General features: G+C 48.9%; 1 protein-coding gene across 6 annotated transcripts in view; it reads right to left on the minus strand.

Moving 5' to 3' along the window:
- The window catches only part of AP1B1 (adaptor related protein complex 1 subunit beta 1), an 89,669-nt gene that overhangs the window by 16,689 nt on the left and 49,793 nt on the right, over positions 1 to 23,187 (minus strand). For all 6 annotated transcript variants that reach the window (XM_032394992.1, XM_032394993.1, XM_032394996.1 and 3 more), the window contains 10 exons: positions 17,428 to 17,489; positions 14,301 to 14,406; positions 11,747 to 11,882; positions 10,745 to 10,990; positions 9,175 to 9,365; positions 8,124 to 8,345; positions 5,296 to 5,416; positions 4,707 to 4,802; positions 3,577 to 3,692; positions 3,057 to 3,222 (listed from right to left, as the gene is read on the minus strand). In XM_032394992.1, the coding sequence (XP_032250883.1) occupies positions 3,057 to 3,222; positions 3,577 to 3,692; positions 4,707 to 4,802; positions 5,296 to 5,416; positions 8,124 to 8,345; positions 9,175 to 9,365; positions 10,745 to 10,990; positions 11,747 to 11,882; positions 14,301 to 14,406; positions 17,428 to 17,464 (1,437 nt within the window). In that variant the 5' untranslated portion in view covers positions 17,465 to 17,489. The remainder of the gene's footprint in view (positions 1 to 3,056; positions 3,223 to 3,576; positions 3,693 to 4,706; positions 4,803 to 5,295; positions 5,417 to 8,123; positions 8,346 to 9,174; positions 9,366 to 10,744; positions 10,991 to 11,746; positions 11,883 to 14,300; positions 14,407 to 17,427; positions 17,490 to 23,187) is intronic.

Below are 23,187 nucleotides of genomic sequence, written 5' to 3' on the forward strand. Positions count from 1 at the left end.
CTCTGCAGTAATCCCACGCAGGACCTGACTGCAGGGGCAGAAGGGATCCCAAGCCAGGCTCTGCTTCTCTCAGACACAAGCAAGTGAGGAGGCTAGTATGGTGAAAGTAAAAGCAACTCAGGGCAGGCTGACAGCGGACTTGGCAGGTGGCAGTGGGAGTGGGTGATGGTAGGAGTTAGTACTATTATTTTGTAATGGACATCTGTTGTTTTTGCCCACCCAGCATCTAGTCTGTCTTCTGGTAACAGAAATGCTGGCTTTCCTTCAGAGAATCACCCTCCTCTCTGCCCCACAGAGACTGGGATAGGAGTCTGACAGACCTGGCCAATTGGAATCATGGCAATTGGCTCAAGATAATGCAAAGAGGCCTGGACCGCTGCTGGAACTACCAGAGGGAAGGGAGTTAGGGGAGTCACTATGCTGTAAGGACATAGCCTGGAACCACTGACCCCACGTAGGCCTACTCCTGGGAGTCTTCCTAAAGGAGAAGCCACCCCAGGGAGACAGACACAGCCCTGATGCCACCATCTGGGCATCTTCACCCAAGCATGCTGGAAGAGAACACACTCCCAGAACTTACCCGCTACAGGAACCAGTAGGTCCCCTTTGCTGTCTGGACCAATTTACTTTTTTTTATTTTTTTATTTTATTTTATTTTATTTTTTAAAGATTTTATTTATTTATTTGACAGAGAGAGACACAGCGAGAGAGGGAACACAAGCATGGGGAGTGGAAGAGGGAGAAGCAGGCTTCCCGCTGGGCAGGGAGCCCAATGTGGGGCTCGATCCCAGGACCCTGGGATCATGACCTGAGCTGAAGGCAGACGCTTAACGACTGAGCCACTCAGGCGCCCCTGGACCAATTTACTTTTAAACCAATTCCGATCAACACCAATACTACCATTCATGAATGCTTATCATGGGCTGGGCGCACGTTAAGGACATTGCACAAAGCATTCCATTTAACTCTCAGAGCAACAGGGTGAAGCAGAGTCTTAGTGTATAGCCACCGAGCCAGGAAGGGACGGAAGAGGGGTTTGGAGTCTGGGGTCTCCTATTCCAAGGCTCATGCTCTGACCCAACAGGTTACACTCCCCAGTTGGGCAGCAAAGATTTCTGCGCTTACAAACACATTTTAAAAGCCCTCTTGCAGGAGCAGACAGTGCCTGGTTCACAGAAAAGGGAACACAAATGAAAAGACGCTCAACCCTACTCAACAGAAATGCAAACAAAACCAACCAAGGTACACCTTGTTGTTCATCAGATTGGCAAAAACAGTTTGCGAATGTACTAGGTTGGCAAGGAGGTAAGGGGAGGGCTATGCCACCTCTGAGATTGGACTCTAAACCAGAACAGTCTCTACACCAAAGGGAATATGGAACAGCTTCCCACGTCTCCAATGCACAGGCCCTTTCGCCAGAAAGAATTTATCTCACAATTTATCCCCCAGCTATACTCGCAGATGTGCCCTACATAGATTATTCATAGTAGTATTGATTAAAAGAGCAAAAGACTGACACCTACATATCCATCAGGAGAGGCTGGTTAAATAAACATGGAACTATGCAGCTGTAAAGAGTCCCATCAGTTAGTAATAGCACCTTCAGATACATTTTTAAGGGAAAAAGGCAAGGTGCTGTACAATTTGAATGTGTATAGTGTGCTACCAGTAGTGTTTATTTTTAAGTAATCTCTACACTTAACGTTGGGCTCAAACTCACAGCCCCGAGATCAAAAGTCACACGTACAGCCACATGCTCTACCGACAGAGCCAGCCAGGCGCCCCACAGATGAGAGGTGGGGTGCCTGGGTCGCTCAGTCAGTTAAGCATCCCACTCGATCTCAGCTCAGGTCTCGATCTCAGGGTCATGAGTTCAAGCCCCACGTTGGGCTCCATGCTGCCTGTGGAGACTACTTAAAAAAAAAAAAAAAATAGAGACAACATATACACAGTGGATCCTCATTATCTGCAGAGCCTGTATTTTGAATTTGCCTATTTCCTAAAATGTACTTGTAACCCCAAAATCAATGTTTGGGGAGCTTTCATGATCTTTCACAATGAAGTGCAGAGCAGGGAAAAGTTCAAGTTGCCTGAGGTACACACTCCCAGCTGAGGTCAAGGAGGTGATGCTCTACCTTGTTGCTTCCACTCTCATACCGTAAACGAATGTCCTTTTCACAATCTATTTACTTCCACATCTTTCACATTTTGCTTCTTGTTGGTGATTCACTGTTTAAAATGGCCCCCACCCCAAGGGTCATACTGAAGTGCTGTCTAGTGTTCTGAAGCACGAGGAGGCCGATGTGCCTTATGGAGAAAATATGTGTGTTAGAGAAGCTTTGTGCAGGCCTGAATTATAGCGCTGGTGGCCATGAGGTCAATGTGAATGAATCAACGATATATATTAAATGAGGTGTCCCTAAACAGAAACACACAAAAAACAAGATTATGTATTGATTGACAAAAATGTTGTGATCAGAGGCTCAAAGGAACAATGGTCCAGTACTCGCTAATTCAGTGTTTGCAGTGACTTTATAGAACATAATTATCACAAATAATGAGAACCAACTACATACATGTATGTTTACTTGCACGTAGGGGTGTGTATTCCTTACACTGTCTCTGGAAAGACAAGAAGAAACCAATAAATGACACTGATGATCTCCATGAGCAGAACTGGGTCGCCAGGAGAGTGGTAGGAAGACTTTTCACCATATGTCTGTTCATATTTTTTCAATTTTGAAGCAAGTCAATTATTACTTATCCAAAGATAAATATGAAATTAAAGCCCAAAATTTCTGCCTGCCTTCAGTGTCCAGCATCACAGACTGTCCCCACAGTCCCCTGTAGCTAACGCAGGGTGAGAGGAAAAGGGGCCACCCCTGTGAACCCCACCTCACTTATCTGTCCACACCGTTGGTGCTGTATCACGAAGGGCTGGGCCCTCTCAGCCTTCTCGCTGAGGGGAGGGTTTCCGGGTGGGATGGACTGCAGCGGTACCAAGCTGCCTGTCATGACCCACACCCTGGCCCAAGTCGCCCCACCTGATGGCTCACCTGGGTGCTCTCATCATGGAAGCCCTCCAGGAAGCTCTCCAGCAGCTCATCAGCATTGTCAATTCGCTCGGCGTACTCGCCTACAATCCAAATCATGGCAGCCCGGGCCTCAGGCTCATCCAGGGAGTCCAGGTTCTCACACAGTGTGGCGATCACGCTCTCATACCTAAGAGATGAGCACATGGCCAGCATGTGAGCAATGAAGGAGCCCAGGCAACCCAGAGGAGGCCCAGCAGGGGCCGAGAGAGACAGGAAGCTGCCCCACAAGATCCTGAGGAGGTGGTGAGTAATGGGATTTGAGTTTATCTGTTACATTTAAGTGCTTATTTAGTTTGGGGAGTGGAGGAGGGGTGACTCAGGAGAAGTAAGAAAAAACAATAGGTTTCTTTTGAGAATGCCACCTGTGGCAGAGAAGTCAGGAAGAAGGGAAAGGCTCCTTGTTGCATTTCCTCCCCCCCGGCCACATGCCTGTCTCCAGCGGAGCCACATCACCCTCACACCGGGAGGGGTGGGCACATACTTGTTGGGGTACTTGCGGAAGATGTCCTTGATGACCACAATGGCTTCCTGGACCACATAGTTGACCTTGGTCTGGATGAGATCGAGCAGCGTGCTCACACAGCGCTCTGCAGATTGCTGTGGGAAGAGGAATGTGGGCAAGGCCCTTGCACCCACTTCCAACAGAACCTCTGGTGATCATGTCTTGGCCAAGGGCTCAGTCATGTCTTGCCCCCTTCCTTGCCACAGAGGGAAAACAAGAGAACACTCTCCCCAGAAAACAAGTGGGAAAATGAATACAAAATGACAGCCTGAGGACGGGAGGGACCTAGAGAGACAGAATTAGACTGAGAAGACCAGTAGGGCTCCTGAGAGTGGGGCGGGTATCTGAAGTGCTTCCAGGCCAAGCCTCGAGGGCAGTGACTATGCTTCAGCCTGACACTGCCTCACTTCTACTTGTTTCCAAAATGGGCCCCTATGACCAAAAACAGAAAGTCTCTACTTGAACCCCACCCCCCACCCCTTATTCCAATATGCTGCACTAATGCCCTTGTGGGAGAGATTCTCAGGATGCCATCATAAGCACCAAGGGGAAAATGCCTCAAGGGGCTGGGCTGGGGTGACCAGCTGTCCGAGGATCTCTCAGTCCCCAGTGGACTAACTTAAAGTCAGCTCAGTGGTCAAGGAACATCACCATAGGCAGAGAACAGGAGGGATGAAATGCCAAGACACAGGGGCTGGACAGCCCTTGGGAGCTTGGAGAAAAGGGCATATGGATAATCGAATCATGATTATTGCTAAAATGTTCAGCAGGCAAAGAACCCTGCTCCAAAACCCCATGAAGTGAAAGCTAAGTCTACCAGGGCCATCACCAGCTGGGGCTGCCCCACCATCTTAGCTAATGCTGCAGGAGAACCCATGGTTACAGATGGGTTTGTTTCATGTGCAACAACTTGAAGGCCTAAAGGTGATCAGAGAGAGGAGGAGCCAAAGCAGATCTGCACAATGGGTGCCTTGGGGCCTCCAGTGGTGACCCTCAGGCCTTCCTGGACCAGGAGTAGCTGGCAGGTTCTGCTAGAATCAGACTGGTTTCCTGGTTTCAGCTTCCTTTCCCTTCCTCTCACCCTACAGAGGACAGTCCCAGAGCCTCACCTCCACCTTGATGGCACAGCGCCCAATGGCTCGCACAGCCTTCCGTACAAAGTCCACATCCACCTCTGTTGCATACTCTTTCAACTCTGCCAGGACCTGTGGCCCAAACAGAGAAGATGGGGTTGGCGGGGCAGGGAGCGTGGCGGGGGGGAGCTGAATCTGCCAGAGTAACCAACATGCCTGGACAATGGGTATGCACAGACCCCTAGAAGGATGGGATTCTGCCTCCTGCTCGAAGAAGGGCCAAGGGAAGGACACAGCTATCAGGTGCCCCAAGAGGAAAGCAGGGAAGAACTAGTTGCCGGGACCGGACAACCCCTGTTTAGGCTGAGCTAGCTAACACAGCCACCTAACTACCACTTTTCAATGGATGGATAATAAGTAATAGTAGGGAGAACAAATGCTTTAATAACAAAAATATCAGTTAAGATTTGTTCAGTGCTTGCTTACAGAGCCCTGTGCTAAAGCACTCTTTGTGAGATGAACGGTTACCAGTGAGACCAGGCAGCCCGCTCAGACACCACGGTTTGGTGGTGGCGTTGCTGTCCAACACCAAAGCTCGTGCCCCTGGCCACAGCCCTCTGCTGACCTGGGCGATGTTGGCCTGGGAGGCCAGGCGGATCATGATATCCAGCTTCTCCAGCTTCACATAGATGGGGTCATTGTATTTCACAAAGAAGACCTTCATTTCGTGCTTCAGGATCTCAGGCCTGGTGGCAAGACAGGATTGTCCAAAGAGCAACAAGCAAGGCAAAGCTCTGTGAGAAATCTCCTTCCATGTTTACTGGGGCGTTTCTGGGGTCTAAGGTAGATCCTGATATCCGTGAAGGCAGTCTCTGCCACAGCTGCACGTTCCTGGGAGAGGGTCCACTGACTGGCCTGTTCCCAGGTTCTGACTGGCCATTGTATGTCCAACCATATCCCAGGACGGGAAGAGGGAATATGAGCAAGAGAGAGTTCATATTCGAGAGGTAGCAGGCAGCAGGCGACGGGCATGGGAATCAGACCTCCATGCCAATCCCAGCTTGTGACCTCAAGCCTCTGCTTCCTCACTCATGAAATCAGAATGACACCATGTAGGAAGTGTTACCACTGCAGGCCTCAGTCTCCAGTCTTAGAAAGGCCTGGTGTCTGGGAACTCTGTTTTTGGGAGTGTTCCACTGTTCCCTAAATAATAAAGGTGGCTAACTGTGCCTAGACTGTTTGTATAAACCATATGATTTATGCTGAGTATCTGCTTTCCTTCTGGGAGTCTGAGATTTTGGTAGGTGACTATGTGATCAGCCCCCAATAAAAACCCAGGGTGCTGAGTCTCCAATAGGCATCCCTGGGCAGAAAAATTACACACATGCTGTTGCATCTTGCTGCTGGGGGACGAATGTGCTCTGTGTGACCCCCTTCATGGGAAGGAAGGAACATAAGGAAGCCTGTACATGGATTCCTCCAGACTCCGCCTGTGTATCCTTGCTATGTCCATACTAAATCTAAGCCATGAAAACAACTATATGCTGACTCCCATGAGTCCTTCTAGTGAATCTCTGAACGTGGGGGTCGTCCCGGGGACCCTGACAGACGCCTACATCACAGCGCTGTTGTGAGAGTTAGACGGGAAGCATCTAGCATGATCGATGCCTGCCTCAGAGAAGGCACCTGCTACGGGGGAGCTGTCAGTCACCAGTGTTGCTGCTCCTCCCTCAAGTGGTACCACCCACCTCGTTTCTCTTAGATGAGGAAACCTGAAGGTGGAGGGACTCGCACCAGGTCACACATCTAGTGCTAATAAGGGTGTAATCGAGAGTCACCACCCTCAACTCCTATTTCTCTGCCCTTTCCAGAACTGAAGAAAGGAAGGGAAAAAAATGAGGACAGACGGTGAGTAGGGGAGAAGACACAGCAGAGAGAAAGGAGGGACCCTACCCAGGCAGTACTCAGTGCTGCTGTGCAAGCTGCAGGGAGGTCCTGGCAAAGCAAGGAGCCTTTGTCGTGCCTGGTGGGGGAGATAGGGTCCCAAGCTGGGGCAGGGGACATGGTTTCTGCAATCAGGACCTGGCAAAAGCTGCCTGACCACATGGGGACTGGACCAGATGGTGCCTGGGCAACATGGTCAACTTCTTAAGAGATTTGCCATGTTAAATATAGCACAGGGAGCCCTTCATGCTGATAGGGATCTACAGGTCACTACACCTTGCTAAATCCCACACCGCAATGAATCCCTAGTCTCATGGCTTTGTTTAGGCACTCAAAAAGCTTTCCCAAATTTGCCTCCCGAACCTTCACAACTGCTACGATTCCACTGATATCTCTGGGTCCCCAAGAATGTCCTAAGAACCAGAATGATGCTACAAGGACAGGAAGAAGTGCTGTCTTCCAAGAAAGAATGTCTACAAGAGGCCCTTACTCTGTGCCCAGCAAAGGGGCTGCTGTAACACATGGACGCTCATGAGTTAGTTGCTGAGTGAGCCATTTGACCAAATAGGCTGGGAGGAGAACTCCGGAGACCAGCCCCATTCTGTTTTCTGGATTGTTCCAGAGAACCCCTCCTATTCTGGGCCCCTCAGACCGGCACTGCTGTTTTTCAGCTCTACCCATCCTGGGTATCAGGTACCTTCTCTTAGGAGCAGTGGCTTCCAGCTGTGGCTGTTCCCATGGGGCCAACAGAAATGGGCTTCTTCCTTTTTTTTTTTTGCAGTAGGCTCTATGCCCAGTGTAGAGCCCAATGCAGGGCTTGAACTCACGACCCTGAGATCAAGACCTGAGCTGAGATCAAGAGTCAGATGCTTAACTGACTGAGCCACCCAGGCACCGCCGGATATGGGCATCTGATCTGAGTGACTCTCGCATACCCCTCCTCAGGCCCAAGGCCAATGCAAAGTCCACAGTACCTCACCACTCTGGGGTCCTCCAAACTCAGAGAATTTGGCTAATGCTATAGACTCTGTCCCCAGCAAAAATACACACACAGAATCTTACACACTGTTTCAGGAGGGTTCTGTGGACTGTGGGGCCATCCACTGTTTGTGGTTAAGAAGCATCACGCTGGTCTTGACCTGATCTGCTACCTCATTAGGCTAAGCCAGGGTTTCTCACCCTCAGCACTACTGACAGTTTGAGCGGGATGGTTCTCTGGGGGTGGGGCTGTCCTGCACACTGTAGGATGCTGAGCAGCATCCTTGGCCTCTGCCTATTAGGTGCCAGTGGCACCCCCTGAAGTCTGACAACCAAAAATGTGTCCAGACATTTCCAAATGTTCTCTGGGGGACAAAGCTGCCTGTGGCTAAGACTCCTGGGTTCAGCTACTGAGACTTCCTACACAGCAACAGGTCAGTTTCCCTTTAGTGTCCTGTTCCCAGGAGGAGACATCCCTCCTCCCCGCCGCCCCCAGGCACACACCCTGCACACATGCGGCAGTCTGGGTACCTTTTCTGTACGATGAGGTTGATGTTGCGCAGGGCCACGTACTGCAGCTCAGGCTCGGCTGACAGCAGCGTGACCAGGGGCGGGGCCAGCTTCTTCAGCAGCGTGCCATAGTAGTCCAGGTCCTTGGACAACATCTCCATGAACTTCATCAACACCTTCACAGCAGACAGCACCACAGCAGAGTTGGCGTGGGAGAGCCTGGGGGTGACCCGCTCACAGATGCTGGGGTCCATTCCAAGGGGGGCAAACAGGAGAGACAGACAAGGGCAACACCCTGGTTTTAGTTATTGAGAGAGCATGTTTCCTGTAGGAGGATCTAGATCCTGCTTCTGGTGCTTGTTAACTGACCCCAACAGGTTAAAACCACTCTGAGTGTCAGTTTCCTCGTCTAGAAAATGGAGATGATGGGGCCATCTTTCCAGGGTTGCTGAGGGCTTACGTGAGTCAATGCACGTAAAGCCCCAAGCATCATGCACGGTAGTTAATAAATACCAGGGAAGTGTCAAGCCCCTCCCTTCCCCCACCCCGTGGCAAGGGCATTCAAAAGGGGCAAGATATCATGTTGGTTACGACCAAAGGTCAGGGGAGACCCAGCCGGGTGACCTGCATGACTTCATCCACCTTCTTAGCCAGTGTTTCCTTACCTGTAAAATGTGGACAATGACGGAGCAGCTTTCACAGAGGTGCTTCAAGGAGCATCTAATGCATAGGAAGCACTCGGCAGAGCCCCAGCCACCCAGAAAGATCCAATGAATGGTGACTCTGGTGCTATCCACCTCCTTTACTCAGCCCAAGGTGACCGGGGTCTCTGGCAACAACCAGATGCTTGGGGCTTTACGTGCTTTACGTGCGCTGGCTTCTGTTCTGTCTGTACCATGCTGAGCAGGGAGCTGACTGCCTGGCTCTGGGCTCCCTTGAGATGTGTCTGAGGATGGTCTGTGGGGCAAGGCCCTGGCAAAGGGCCCAGCAGAGGTCTGAGGCCCAGCTCATGGTTGGAGCCCTGAAAGGACCAGGTCCCACTGGGCTGGCAAGCAAAGAGCAGCCTGCTCACCTCTGGGCCTCCCGGTCATCCTTGGGCGTATAGTTGGCCAGGCAGTCCAGGATGAAGATCTGGCCCCACTCGGTGCACTCGTTCAGGGCTGTCAGCAGCTTATTAATGGACTGCGGGTTCAGATCAAGCAGGTTGCTGCTGGGGTGAGACTCAGCGATCTCTGAGAGGGCAGCCACTGCGTTTGCCACCACCTGGTTGAGAGGGTGGAAGGGGCAGAGGCTGGGGGCGTTGCTCGGGCCAAGGGACATTGGGGCTAATCATGCTGGCAGGTCAGAGGTTGAATATCCTGAAAGGAACAGGACCCGATGGACAGGGTCTGCAGCATGGAGACCCACTCCAAGCACTCACTCTACTGATTCCCCTGTGAGCCAGAATGAACATTAAGTGCCCCCACCAGTGAAAAAAAAGAGGGAAAATAAAAGAAAGATCCAGCTCTAAATGCCTGGCAACAGAAAACATTCCTAGCTACCTAACAAACAGCCCATGCCTACCAGCTACAACAGCTCACTTAGGGGAGTGTCAAGTGTGCTTCTTGGAGCTAGAAGATTCTTGCAGAACTCCTCAGGGCTGCTAGTAACAGATGGGGGCTGGAATCCACAGGGGTTGCCACGTGAAGCACTGGGCTCTCAAACCATTTCTACCAGAGCAGCTATTTTTATGTGTGTTCTGCAGGGTTTTCACCTTTTCCCTATAACAGACAGTGCTCCAATGGCCAATCCTGTACTGGCCACTCAGGGTCCATGTGTGATCAGTGTTTCCATAGGACAGAGGGGAAAGGCTGGGCTGAGGGGTCTGTGCATTTCACTTTATTTATTTATTAAGATTTTATTTATTTATTCATGAGAGAGAGATGCAGAGGCAGAGGGAGAAGCAGGCTCCCCGCTGAGCAGGGAGCCCGATGCAGGACTCGATCCCAGGACCCCGGGATCATGACCTGAGCCAAAGGCAGACGCTTAACCATCTGAGCCACCCAGGCCAGTGTGAATTTCACTTTAAATAGGGCCTGGTGAACTGCCCTCCAAACTGCTGCCACACCCCCGTCCTCCCAGCCACATCCTGGTGCCCTGCCCTCCAGGCTATGCTACTTCAAGGGTGACCCTCTGCAACCCTGCAACCCCAGAGGTGTGAGGAAAGGGAAAAGTACCCACATTCAGAGCTCACTGATGATCTCAGTGAGAAGACAGTGACAATGACAGTGACTGGAAGGGGAAGGAGCACACTAGTTTTGGTTGCATGCCCACTGTTACCTTCACAGCTTAAGCCTCACAGCACTCCTGCCAGCCACGGAGAGTTAGATCCATCTTACTGATGAAGAAAAGAGGACTCTGGAAGGTTAGGCAGCCTGCCCAAGGTCATACAGCTCATGTTAGAAAGGGCGCAGAGAAGGGAATCCAGGTCTAACTTCCTCCAAAGATGGTGCCTGAACCACTGCAGGCACGAGAACAATTAGCCTACCCAGCAAGGCTCTGACTTCCAGGAACCGGGGAGTGCCTGGTGGAGGATGAAGCCAAGGTGTTCCCAAGCAACCCAGGAGGTAGTGGAAGTGGCATGGTGGGTGGCAACAGCTTACCATGGGGTTCGAGTCAGAGATGAGGTCTTTCAGGGTGTCCAGGAAACCCTGGTCCTCTACCAGCTGGGCATTGATGTCGTGGAGCTTGGCTACACACACAGCTGCTGTTTTGCGCACGTATGGGTCCTCGTCCTTCAGGCACTTCCGGAGTGGCTCACACAGGTACTCTGTGATCTTGTCAACGCGGATGCAGCCCATGGTCCGCACAGCCAGGGCCCGGATCAGGGGATTAGGATCCTCACAATCCTGAGGGGAACCAGCCATTGGCCGGGGGTAGGGGCAGGCTTGGCAACATCAGACACTGCTGTGGGATCTCCCACCAACTGTGGCCAACAGCACTAAAAGTAGTGCCATGTATGGGCATTTAGCATTTGCCAGATGCTGTGCTGAGGCTTTGTGTATGGTTGACTCTGATTCTCACAGCAAGCATACAATAAATACTGTTCCCGTTTTACAGGTGAAGCAGCCGAGGCTCGCAGGAAGACTGGGAGCTCACCCAGTCACATAGCAGAGCCATGATTCAAACCCACATCCATCCAGCACCATAACCCACAGAATCCCTCATGTGCCTGCATCTGAGCATTGCGGGGCAAGGGGAGCTAGGAAGGTTCTAAAGGTACACAGAACTGACACTTCAAGTCTCTGTTTGCTCCTTAATCTAGATGGAAAACACAAAAAGGGGCAAAGTCTAGAAGGGGAACAGAGAAGCTCTCAGATGCTTGCTGAATCCTGCCCTGGCAAAGGATGTAGGACAATGGTGCATCCCAGGGGGACATGGGGATCAATACAGGCCTTAGGCTACCTCACACAGAATGAGTTAGCAGGGTCTGTAGCAACTTAGTTTCTGAGAAAGTGGGAGCCCTCTGCTGGAGGACTAGGAGGCCCTCAGGCTGGAAAGGAGACTGAGTGTTTTTACTCAGGGCCATAGTGTCCCACCCCGAGATGGAGGGAAGATGGAGCAGTGAACACCTATGCCCTTCTTCCCACCAAGCTCCTATTCACCTTCACAAAGGTGTTGACAGCCATGATGGCCATGTCGGGCTGACTCTTGGCGTAGTTCATCAAATACAAGTACACCAGCTTCTTCAGCTCCAGGTTGTCTGTCTGCATACAGTTCACCACGTCAGGGAAGAGGGCACTGGAAAGTCAAAATGGCATGAGTCTAGGTAAGGCTGAAGAAAGGAAGATTTTTCAGAGAGCTAATGGGGGGTTTGGGGTGGGGGCGCAAAGACAGTGGATGGGAGAGAAAGAAAAAAATAACAGGACTTCCTAGTAAAAGGGAGGACATCAGCTATGCTCTGTTACCATGAACACTTATGGGTAGCACTGGAACCCAAAAGGTGACTTGAAAAGCAAAGTCCTCTGTTCTTTTCACAAAGTTCATTCATATACTAGCTCCATAGCCCATTAGGCCTGGCTCAAACCCAGCTCTGCCTCCTGCTAACTGTATGAAATTGGGAAAATTCCTTCATCCCCCACCCCATGTCTCAGTTTGCTCACCTGCAGGAAAGGTGCAACAAAACCCCATTACACAGGGCCCTTGTGATAATTAAAGAAGACAACATATTTCAGGTATCTGGTCCTTGACATCTAAGAGGTGCAGAATAAATGAAAACAACTATTTTCCTTCCCTGATACTTAACGTCGCCCCCTTATATTTGGGCTGCTGGTTCCAGAAGGCTGTAGGGAAGCAGGGATGGGCCATACTGCTTTCACCACGAGGTGAAAACTAGCCCAGCATGTACAGAGCATGCGCTATATGCTGGGCTTGGCACTAAGGGCTTTATATACGTGATCTCAATTAACAGCCCCAAGAAGCCAGTGTGTTATCCCCATTTTACAGAAGACAATACTGAGGCTCATAAATGTCAAATAACCTGCCTGAGGAGCCAGGTCTGGCTCTAAAACCTGTGCTCATGACTGCTGTTATTCTGGGTGGAACCCTTCCCAACACGGAACCCCAGAGTCCCAGAGTCCCAAACCCCTTGAGATGTGAAATATGCTTAGAGGTCAATTTTCTCTCTCTGAAATCATCGCCTCCCCTCTCAAGTCTTGTGACTTAGTGGCCGAGGACATGGTAGACTTAAGAGGTCAAAGTGAGCTCCCCAGGCTCCCTTAGGAAGGAACCCAGTTGATGCTGACATTGATGCATCACCTTGGAAGATGAAGAACCAGGAAGAAAGAGGGGGGTGGAGAGGAGGAACCACTGATGGGCCCGTCACATCAGCACAACAAGTTCACTTGAGACAGAAGAACAAAGATGCTTCCTCTGTGAGGAGGTGACAGCAGTGTTCTGGTTGAAGGGGAGAGTGGCTTTGTCCTGGAAGGATGTGACTTGGAAGGAGGCCCAGTTCTCCAGCAGACGCCCAATCCTTTTGCCACTCTTGTCTATAGCAGGTCTCTCTGCAGAACTGTTTCTACTGTGGCGCTGTCAGGAGGTCCCTTGCTGAGGTGGCAAGAGGATAGGGCAATCTGTGGAGAAGTCTGGAAAAGTGTGATCCTGACATGCGGTCCGGATGAGGAACTGCTCCACATCAGCACCCAGGCCTGTGAGGCACGGAGCTGGGCAGCATAAGGGCACAGAGGAGAGGGTATGGGTGGAAACGCCCTGGATTTGGATTTCAGAAGGGCTGGGCTTGAGTCCTAGTTCTGCTATTAACCACGGGACTGCTAGGCAGTCACTATACCCCTTCTTTATCTGATTTCCTTGGCAGGAAACACACCATTACCTACAATATGGGAATTGTAAGTATCTGAAGGTTTTCTGCACACTCTCAAATTGTGCGACTGTTAGGTTGTTGCAGAATCCGGTCCCTGTCCTCAGGGACTTTATGACATAGTGGGCAGGTAAACACAAGTACACATAAGAAAAAGACAGTCTAGAATTAGTGCCGGGTGACAGGAACACAGAGCAAATGCTGCACATTCAGGCCAGTGGGCTGGGGTGACAAGGGAGGGCAACAGGGAGACCTTGAATGGGTTGTTGATGGGAAACAAGCTGGTAAATGGAAAAGAGACATTCTACACAGGGGAAAAGCACGAGCAAAGGTGAGGCAGCAATGCTACGTATGGTCTGCTCTGGAAATCAGATGCAAACCAGAGGCTGCAAAGCGGCGACAAATCTGATGAACCCCACCTGCAGGCACGTGTTAGTGTCACTGCAGTGTTTGTTTGTTTAGTATCATCTGGCAATCTAAACAAATAAGGAAATTTAAAATGAAAAATCTAGATTTCTTATTCTTTTAAAAAGCCAGGCCTGCCCACGCTGGGTTCATTTTCCCCAGCTGGCAGCAATCCTCTGGAATTTCTGCAGGGTCCCTGCCACATCCACTTCATGGCTTGTTACCTTTTTGACCTTGCCCACCTCCCTCACCGCGCTGCCGCCCAACCCCGGTAGCATCGGACCCAGGACCCCTCTGTACCCGAAACCTTCTGTTTGGAAAGGGGGTTCATGAAGGGAGCCACGGGTCCCCAGAGATACCGTCAAGGAGCCATCTGAACTAGACCCGAGCTATGGAGCCCCGCTCTAGCTGCCACCCGGCCTACGCCTGCACACCTGACATCTTTGCCCACGGTCATTGACGCAATCACTTTCTTTACCGCCTCCTTCTTCTTCTCCTTCTTGTCACTGCTGAGCTCTGCCTTCAGCTCGAAGATCTCCCCTAAAAAAGGAGGCAGGCATGAGTGATCCACCCCCACCCTGCCAGGGGGCCACTCCCAGTCCCCAAATTCCAAAAGAATGGGAGGCGAGAGGCAGGTAAGAGGCTCTGTGCTGCCAGCGGAGGGCAGCTTTAGGACCTTGGCCTCAGTGACAGAGGTGGCAGAGAGGGACAACTCTGAGGAGGGCAGCTTGGAGGCCGTGCTGGACTGAGCAGAGGGAACTGTAGAAGCTACAAAGGTTCTGAGGGAGACAAGAAGTGTGAGGACAGGTCCTGCTCAGCCAGACAGTTAAAAACATTCAGAGGAAAGCAAAATTCTCCTCAGCTACCACCCTCACCCAAAGCCCTCAAGGCGGCGTGTGATGGAATCTGGGACTGAAGTTCTGAAGGGAGAGGGCAGGATTTGCTCAATTCCCACACTTGGCTTTTCCTGTTTTCCTAGAACCTCCAGTTAAAACAGCTCACTCAGGGTTTCACTTCCTGAGCCACAATTGGTCGCTCAGCTCTGAAAATGGGAATTCAGCTGCCCCATGAGGGCTCGAGCGCATAATATGCTTTTCTTAAGAACTTGATGATCTGGAAAAACAAATGAGGAAATAGGGTTGTTCAGGGCCCAGATAACCCCAATGACGGGTTACAAAGGCAGACTTTGGAATCAGCCAGGCCTCCTGCCCTCAAAACAGCAGCCACCAGGATTTCCTGAGCCTTTCTCCCAGGCAGGCACCACACTTTTCCCCATTTCTCATTTCATCCTCATGACAACGCTGCGTTTCCCCCCACTGTACGGATGAGCAAATGGAGGCTGTGACTTGCCCAAGAACACACCACTAGTAGCAGTTAGGGCCAAGATTCAAAACCGCATCTGCCAGCTCCAAAGTCCACGTGCTTGGGCCAACCAAGGATATCACTTTGCTTCTCTGAACCTGTTTCCTTGTCTAATCTCTCTACTTTGGGGCAGTGGATTCTCTCATTTAACACTCAGATGTACAATGCTCATCTCAGTGCCTGGCACTCAGTGGCCTGCATTAAAGTGACTGCTATTGTTATTTGCCATGTGACCCTTGGCTTGGATTCCTCTTGAAAGAGTCCTGAGCTTCCCTCTCAAGTTACTTGGGGGTGGGAATAAAGCCAAAGACTGTCATGTGGGGGGAAGTTCTGAAGAAGTTCTAGATGGATTTACAGTGAGAAAAAGAAAACTTGCAGGTTTTTATCATGACTGAACAATGTGGTGCTTGGGAAAGAACTTAGATGACAGACAGCAAACAAAGTTAATTAAGAACAATCACACAGTAGAGTCCAGGGCAAGGCCACACTGAGGATATTGCTCAACAGAGCCAGGAGGAATCTGCAGACCTTGCAGTTCAGACGCTTGACTTCTGCAGGACTGGAGGGACACATGCCCTTCCCCTGCAAGAGACTGAGGGGGCCCTGTCTCCCTGCTGCAGGATCTAACAGACCATGATGACTTTGACCCTGGGTCCTGCTGCAGGGCTGTCCCAGCTTTGCTCAAAGCGTTTGGTCAGATTCAATACAACTGGCCGTCAATTGATGGATCTAGGCCTGAGTCACTTCAGTTCTAAGAAAGCTGATGAGGTGAACTTCGGATCTGCCTGTTGCCAAAACGTCTCTTTCCTCTAATGGGCCCCAAATCCAATCAGTCACCAAGCCTACCTCCTCAATCACATACAAAGCATCTGATTCTCTCTACCCACAATGCTACACCCCAGCCCACCCCCTCCCCCAGCTCAGGTACTATCATCTCTCATGGCAGCTGTGGTACTGGTCCCCCTGCCTCCCCAAATCTTCACCCCTTCAATTCTTTACTAGAAACTGCCTTGGACCTTCTCTTGCTTAAGACAATCACTGATGTCTGGTTTGGACCCAGGCCTCCCTCTATAGACATTCTCCTCAAAAGATAACCCACAAAAACCCCACCACTGATACCCCAATACACTTAGCACTAGGTTCACCCCCTCTAGCCCTGCACACCTCTCCAACTCTCCTTCCATCACACTCTTCAGTAACTTGTGCCCAGGTGCTTTCCTTCCCCTGAGCAGAGCAAGTGCTCTGCTCTGCTCCCCCTAACCCCTTCCCTGTTTTAACTAGCTAGCTCTACCCAAGGTTCTCCCACAGCCCCCTGCACTTCCCTTACCACAGCACCTACCACCTTTAGTGTGATTACTATTTAATAGACTGTCTTCTCTGCTTAACTGCAAGCAAAGCCAGGTCAGAGACTCCAATCTGCCTCCACGGCACAGGGAGGGGGCTCAGGAAAAACTGGCTAGAACAATAAAGAAGGGCTCAGTAAGGGGCAGACTGCAGGTTCTGGCTCAGCTGCCTCAACAACAGACTCTTTTCATCTGGTCAGCAGGCATGTGTCAATCTCACTTGGAAGGAAGGAGGGAAGAAGGAAGGGCCGGTCAGAAAGATGTTTACAGGGTTAAAGCACATTCATCAGCCACTACAACCACCTCTGTTTCCCAGAAAGCAGAAACAACCACAATACCCTACAACATAAGACTAGCTTAGCAAATTTCAGTGCAGCAACTCAGCAGACCAACATTGAGTAGTTAGAACTGTGGGGAAATGTTTAAGATAACGTGAAATGAAAAACAGGATATAAATTCTGACTCTGACCACGTAAAACATGTGCCTGTGGATAAAAGACCAGATACACACACACACGTTTCACTGTGGGGTTACTGATAGGATTATGTGCTTTCTTTCCTCCAGGAAAAAACATATTTAATAATGTTAGGCCATTCGGAATAAAAGGGGGCTTTTTTCCCCCTCCATTTGGAGCTAATGCTCTTCCCTTCCTGAGTTCTAAGAGAAGTGGTCAATTTCTTATACCATCAACACTTCAATGTTCTGGATCCACAAGGTTAAAGATGCTCTGGGTAATTCCCACCACTCGCTCCCAGGTCTCCACCCCTGCCCCCAAACCCCACCCTGCCAGGGAGAAGGCAAAAGGGTGGAGCAGGGAAAGGGTAGGACAAGACCCCACGATGAAACAAACAGTACCTTTCTTGGTCGTGGTGAAATACTTTGAGTCAGTCATTTTGGTCCCTTATCTGTGCCAGACTCTGCAAGACAGAAGAGAGGGGTGACTTTCTGTTGTGTCCGCTCCATTTTCAGTTACGGAGCACAGGAGGAGGGCAGGATAGAGCACACATGTGGTATGGGAAGATAGCTTCTTATCTCTCTACAAGGTAAATGAGCTATTAGATAATAGCTGATCAGATTTTGGAAGGTAACTCTGAGGGATCTACCAAATTTTTGAATGTGTATATCCTTTGACCCAGCAGTTCTACTTCTAGGACTTCTAGGACTCTCCCACAGAAATACTTGCACAGATGTAAGGGTTTTCCTACAGCACTGTCCATAACAATACATCACTGGAAATAACCTAAATGCCCATCAATGAGGGAATGGCTAATGGGGTGGCTCAGTCGGTTGAGTGTCTGCCTTCGGCTCAGGTCATGATCCCAGGGTCCTGGGATGGAGTCCTGCATTGGGCTCTCTGCTCAGCGGGGAGCCTGCTTCTCCCTCTCCCTCTGCCACTCCCCGTGCTTGTGCTTTCTCTGTCAAGTGTATAAAATTAAAAAAAAAAAAAGAAAGGGATGCCTGGGTGGCTCAGTTGGTTAAGCAGCTGCCTTTGGCCCAGGTCATGACCCCAGGGTCCTGGGATCAAGTCCCACATCGGGCTCCTTGCTCAGCAGGGAGCCTGCTTCTCCCTCTCTCTCCCTCTGCTTGTGCTCTGTCAAATAAATAAAATCTTAAAAAAAAGAAGGGAATGACTAAATACTCTGAGAAGTCCACAGATTAAAAAGCACTTAGTTATAGCTACCCCTTCGTGTGCTCACTCCACCCAGCACTGTTTTAAGTGCTTCCTGCAAGTTAACTCATTAAAACCTCATCACAGCCTTAAGGAGGTATTCCTGTTACCCCATATAGTCAAATGAGCTTGGAAAATGCCAAATTTGAAAAGCTAGGGAGGTTTCTTCTCTCCCCAACTTTTCCGAACTTCTCTAACGGTGATATGTGCTATTCAACTCTAGAGAAGGCTAGAATCTGTATACTGTAGACTCTACAGCATTCCCCAAATCTAACTGGCCAGTTTCCTTAAAGCATCTCTCAGGACATCTACCAATGCAAAAGTCACAGTGTGAAGTGCTGTTCTAAGGCAATAAAACAAAGAAAGTACCAAGGCCCCCTCATTCATTCAATATTTATGAAGTATCTACTATGTACCTTCAATAGTTCCTCTTAACAGATGAAAGATTAAAGAAGCTACACAGGCTCCAAGTACCCTGGATACGTGGCAGAGGCTCCCGGGGTTGTTTACTGAGTCCCTATTACAGCCAGGGGTTCTTAATACATTATCCCATTTAATCCTACCAATAAGGTAGCTGGTTTTAACCCTATTTTACAGATGAGGAAACTGAGGCTCAGGGTTGTTAAGTAACTTGCCCAAGGTCACATGACGTATAAATGGTTAGACTGGGAGACCATCTGAGGTCTGCTTGACCTCAGCAGCTGTATTCTTTTTTTTTTTTTAATTTTTTATTGTTATGTTAATCCCCATACATTACATCATTAGTTTTAGATATAGTGTTCCATGATTCATTGTTTGTGCATAACACCCAGTGCTCCATGCAGAACGTGCCCTCCTCAATACCCATCACCAGGCTAACCCATCCTCCCAACCCCCTCCCCTCTAGAACCCTCAGTTTGTTTTTCAGAGTCCATTGTCTCTCATGGTTCTTCTCCCCCTCCGATTCCCCCCCTTCATTCTCAGCAGCTGTATTCTATCAATGAAGGAATTCTGCTTCTCCCATCTGAAAGGGAGGACGGAGCCCTGACAGTGGCTAAGGACTCAGTTCAAAAACCCTAAGACTTTCAATGACAACTGTCCAATCCTACCTGTAGTCTCACATGGTACAGAAAACCACACAATCCAAAAAAAAATAGACATTTGAATGGAAAAAACTCACTCACTTTGTCCCTTCTGTTGCCTCTGTGGAAGAGACTGAAACAAAGAACCCATCGAGGGCACTTGTTGTGATGAGCACTGGGTGTTATATGTAAGTGATGAATCATTAAATTCTACTCCTGAAACCAATATTACACTGTATGTTAACTAACTAGAATTTAAATAAAACCTTGAAACTAATTAATTAAAAAAACCCACAGAACCTATTAACATCGTCTTTCAATGCATTACTATGTGGGAGCAAGATGGAGGTTACTGGTGGGATGGAGGTGAGAGGTCAAGGATCATTTCAAAAGTCTCTGGAAACAAAGCTGACATGGCTCCTCTCCAGCCCAACTGAATTCTCCAGACTAAGCTGGTATTCACAGCAGGATGGCAACGAGGCTGTTCCCCAACTGAGACACCCAATAGATTTTGTCTCAGTGATCAATGGGAAACAAGTATGTACTGTCTCGGGGACTGCCTTAAATCCTTTGTGGATCCCTTTGGAATAAAGGCTTCGCTGACAAAACAGTACAAAGGAAAAAACACAATTCTAGTTTCCTTTGCTTTGCAAGGTTGAAAAGGGATGATGGCACTTTTCTGTGGGAGGTGCAGGAAAAAGCAGAAGAGACTGCTGTGTCTGATGATGGCAGACCCACAGTAGGGATTCTAACTTGCAGGTCCTGGCAGCAGGAGTCAGGGCTGTGGACAGATCCACAAAGGGAGAACCCACGTCAGCCTGGTCCATGGCTCTGTCCATCCTCCCCCTTCAGAACTGGCCCAGGGTTCTGCACATGGCCAGTGTTGAGTTGATAGTTTTTAAAAGAAATGAAAAGGGGCCAATGAGCATCCCAGGGAGCCTTGGCTTGCTGACAGCTCTGTTATGTAACTCTTTAGCATTTGTCTCCTAAAGGAGTTTACTTACAGTGAAAATCATTTTCTTTGGAGCACACATAAAGCCATTTTCTCAGAGAAATCTCACCAACCTAGAGGTTCTTTCTGGAGTGCTTTGAATGAGCAGCTCAAAAAGATAATAGGATGTCTGCCACACAACAAAGGGCTGTATGACTTTAGAAGTCACAGGCATGAAAGCACAACCGGCAGAGCTATCCAAAATAGAAGTACCCCATTTCTCAAAGTTAAGTTTAGTCTAAGAAGAGGGATCAATGAAAGCAAAAGGGGCTAAAAATTTTAGACCAAAAGAATCACAGTAACATATAAACCCCTCCATTGTTAAATCTAGAAGGAAATCAAAGTGAACAAAACCCCAAAACTACTCTAGATGTCTAACTTCAGTGCTGCCCAGAGATTCTTCCTTCTCCAATAGAGGAGGCTGTAGGGGGCTTTCTCCTCATCTGCAGGCACAACACAACATCTGGGGCCCTAGGTTCCCAGAACACAACCTCCTGGGGACAGATTTGTGTTGTATGCAACTGCCCAGGTGGAAGAAAGGGTGGGAAGCTTCTTTTGGGGGGATTAAAAAAAGCAACAGAGCTGCAGGGTCAGCTAATTAGACCACCACAGTTGCTGATACCCCTATAGCGTTAAGCTTTGATGACACTCTTCCTTTTACAGGTGCTAAGCAACTACGCAGAACTTAAACTGCTACCCAGTGTGAGTGCTGGCTGCTTCTTTTCTCTGCAATATCTATTTCGCATATCTCTCTGCAGAGGGCCCAATGGGACTGATGATGCAGAAATCGTATCCCTCTGAAGTTGTTTCACGTACAGGAAATTAAAGTGGAGGAGGAAGGGGAAGTAGTGAGAAGTGAAAACGCTTTTGCAAAGGCACCCAGAGCACAGATTTTTAAAAACCTCATTTCACTGTGGAAGATCAACTGCCCCTGGTTGATCTGCTACGGGTGGCTATCTCCTGTGTCCTTTCTCTGCAGTTACCTCTTAGATGTCAGTGCAAGAGATGTTTCATTCTCTCTACAGGAATGGAAAAAACCCTACAGTTCAGTCTAAAGGATCAGACTTGTGGATGCCACAGGGAAGACGGGTGCTTTCCCTGGCACTACTCAGCCATTGCCATACACTGCATGCCTCCTAATGGAGGCCAAAGGGGCTAAGACCTTGTTTGATGGATCTGACTGTGTACATGAGTCACAACTGAAAGCAGACAGCCAATTCAGGCAAGAAAAAGCTTAGGGTTTGGATTCTATCTTTGGAAGTGACAGGATACACATTAAAAAGCAATAATCAGGGGGAATTTTTGGTTTGGAAACTGCTCTGGCCAGTGTGATGAGTCACTTTTGCTAAGGAGAAAGCATTCTGGGCTGGGATACCCTTCACTTTCAGCATTCACTGGCTAAGGAATGCCTGGAGGGGAGGGAAAGTCAAAATTAAAGAGGGGCACACCTGGAAGGACTGGTTTTGTCTTTGAAGAGCCACTGATGCTGTCCTTACCTTAAATCTACCTTCCCACTTTGATCCTATAATCCCAGGACCAGTCCCTATTAATCTTACTTAAAAAAAAAAAAAAATCCTACTGACGCTCCTGCTTTCCCCTGCCACCAGACTTAAAGCAAAAAAACTGAATAATAGGGCGCCTGGGTGGCTCAGTTGGTTAAGCGACTGCCTTCGGCTCAGGTCATGATCCTGGAGTCCTAGGATTGAGCCCCACATTGGGCTCCCGGCTCAGTGGGGAGCCTGCTTCTCCCTCTGACCCTCTCCCCTCTCATGCTCTCTCTAATAAATAAATAAAATCTTAAAAAAAAAAAAAAGAAACTGAGTAATAAAGCCTGAAACAGAGTAGTTTTAGGTGTTCTAGAATTATAAAGAACTCTCTGATGAGAATCAGTGACACACTGGCTAGGACAAAGATGTAATGTAATCTAAGAGTGGAAAAATGAGGTCCTAGGAAGAAAATGGAAGGGGGAAAAAACTCTGAATTTTAGCCACTGGAGTTAGTTAGGTGTAAGGAAAGTTCTCAACACTTTTTAAATTTGTGAGGTCTTCACATATCTAAATGTAGTTCTATGAACAAGAGATAAACAATCTTGGTGTTTTAAACTAATAAAAGAAATTTAAATCTATAAAAAAATACATTAAGAAAATAAATATTGAATACATTTCAACTTTTCTCCAAGATCTCAAAATTGCTAATGATAACAATAATTATTTTATTTTTATCATTTTTATTTTTTAGGTAGACTTCATGGCCAACATGGAGCTTAACTCACAATGCTGAGATGAAGAGTCGCGTACTCTACCAACTGAGCCAGCCAGGTGCCCCAACAATAATAATTTTAAAGGAGAGAATACTGAACTGATGTTAGTTTACTTCATCTCTATGATCCAATTCCTCTCTTGAAAATGGGGACAGCAGCACTTGCTCTTCTACCTAGTTCACTCATTTCTTCTGATAGGGGACAATGTGGGAATGAAAGCACACTGACAAGTATAAATACCATGGGGTTCCGGGGCGCCTGTGTGGCTTAGTGGTTTAGGCATCTGCCTTCAGCTCGGGTCGTGGTCCCGGGGTCCTGGGATCTAGCCCCACATTGGGCTCCCTGCTCAGTGGGGAGCCTGCTTCTCTCTCTCCCTCTGCCTGCCGCTCCCCCTGCTTGTGCTCTCTCTGTGAAATAAAATCTTAAAAAATAAATACAATGGGGTTCCATTTACATGAAATTCTAGGATAAGAAGAAGAGGCAAAACTAACTTATGGTGGTAGAAGTCAGATCAGTGGATGCTTCTAGCTGAGAAGGACTGTCTTGAATGGGGCACAAAAGAACTCTAGAGGTGATGGAAATGATTTGCATCATGATGCAGATACTGGCCAGACTGGTACACTTAAGAGCTGAC

Source organism: Phoca vitulina, unplaced genomic scaffold, assembly GCF_004348235.1.
Source record: "Phoca vitulina isolate PV1807 unplaced genomic scaffold, GSC_HSeal_1.0 scaffold82, whole genome shotgun sequence".
Taxonomy (NCBI): Eukaryota; Metazoa; Chordata; class Mammalia; order Carnivora; family Phocidae; genus Phoca; species Phoca vitulina.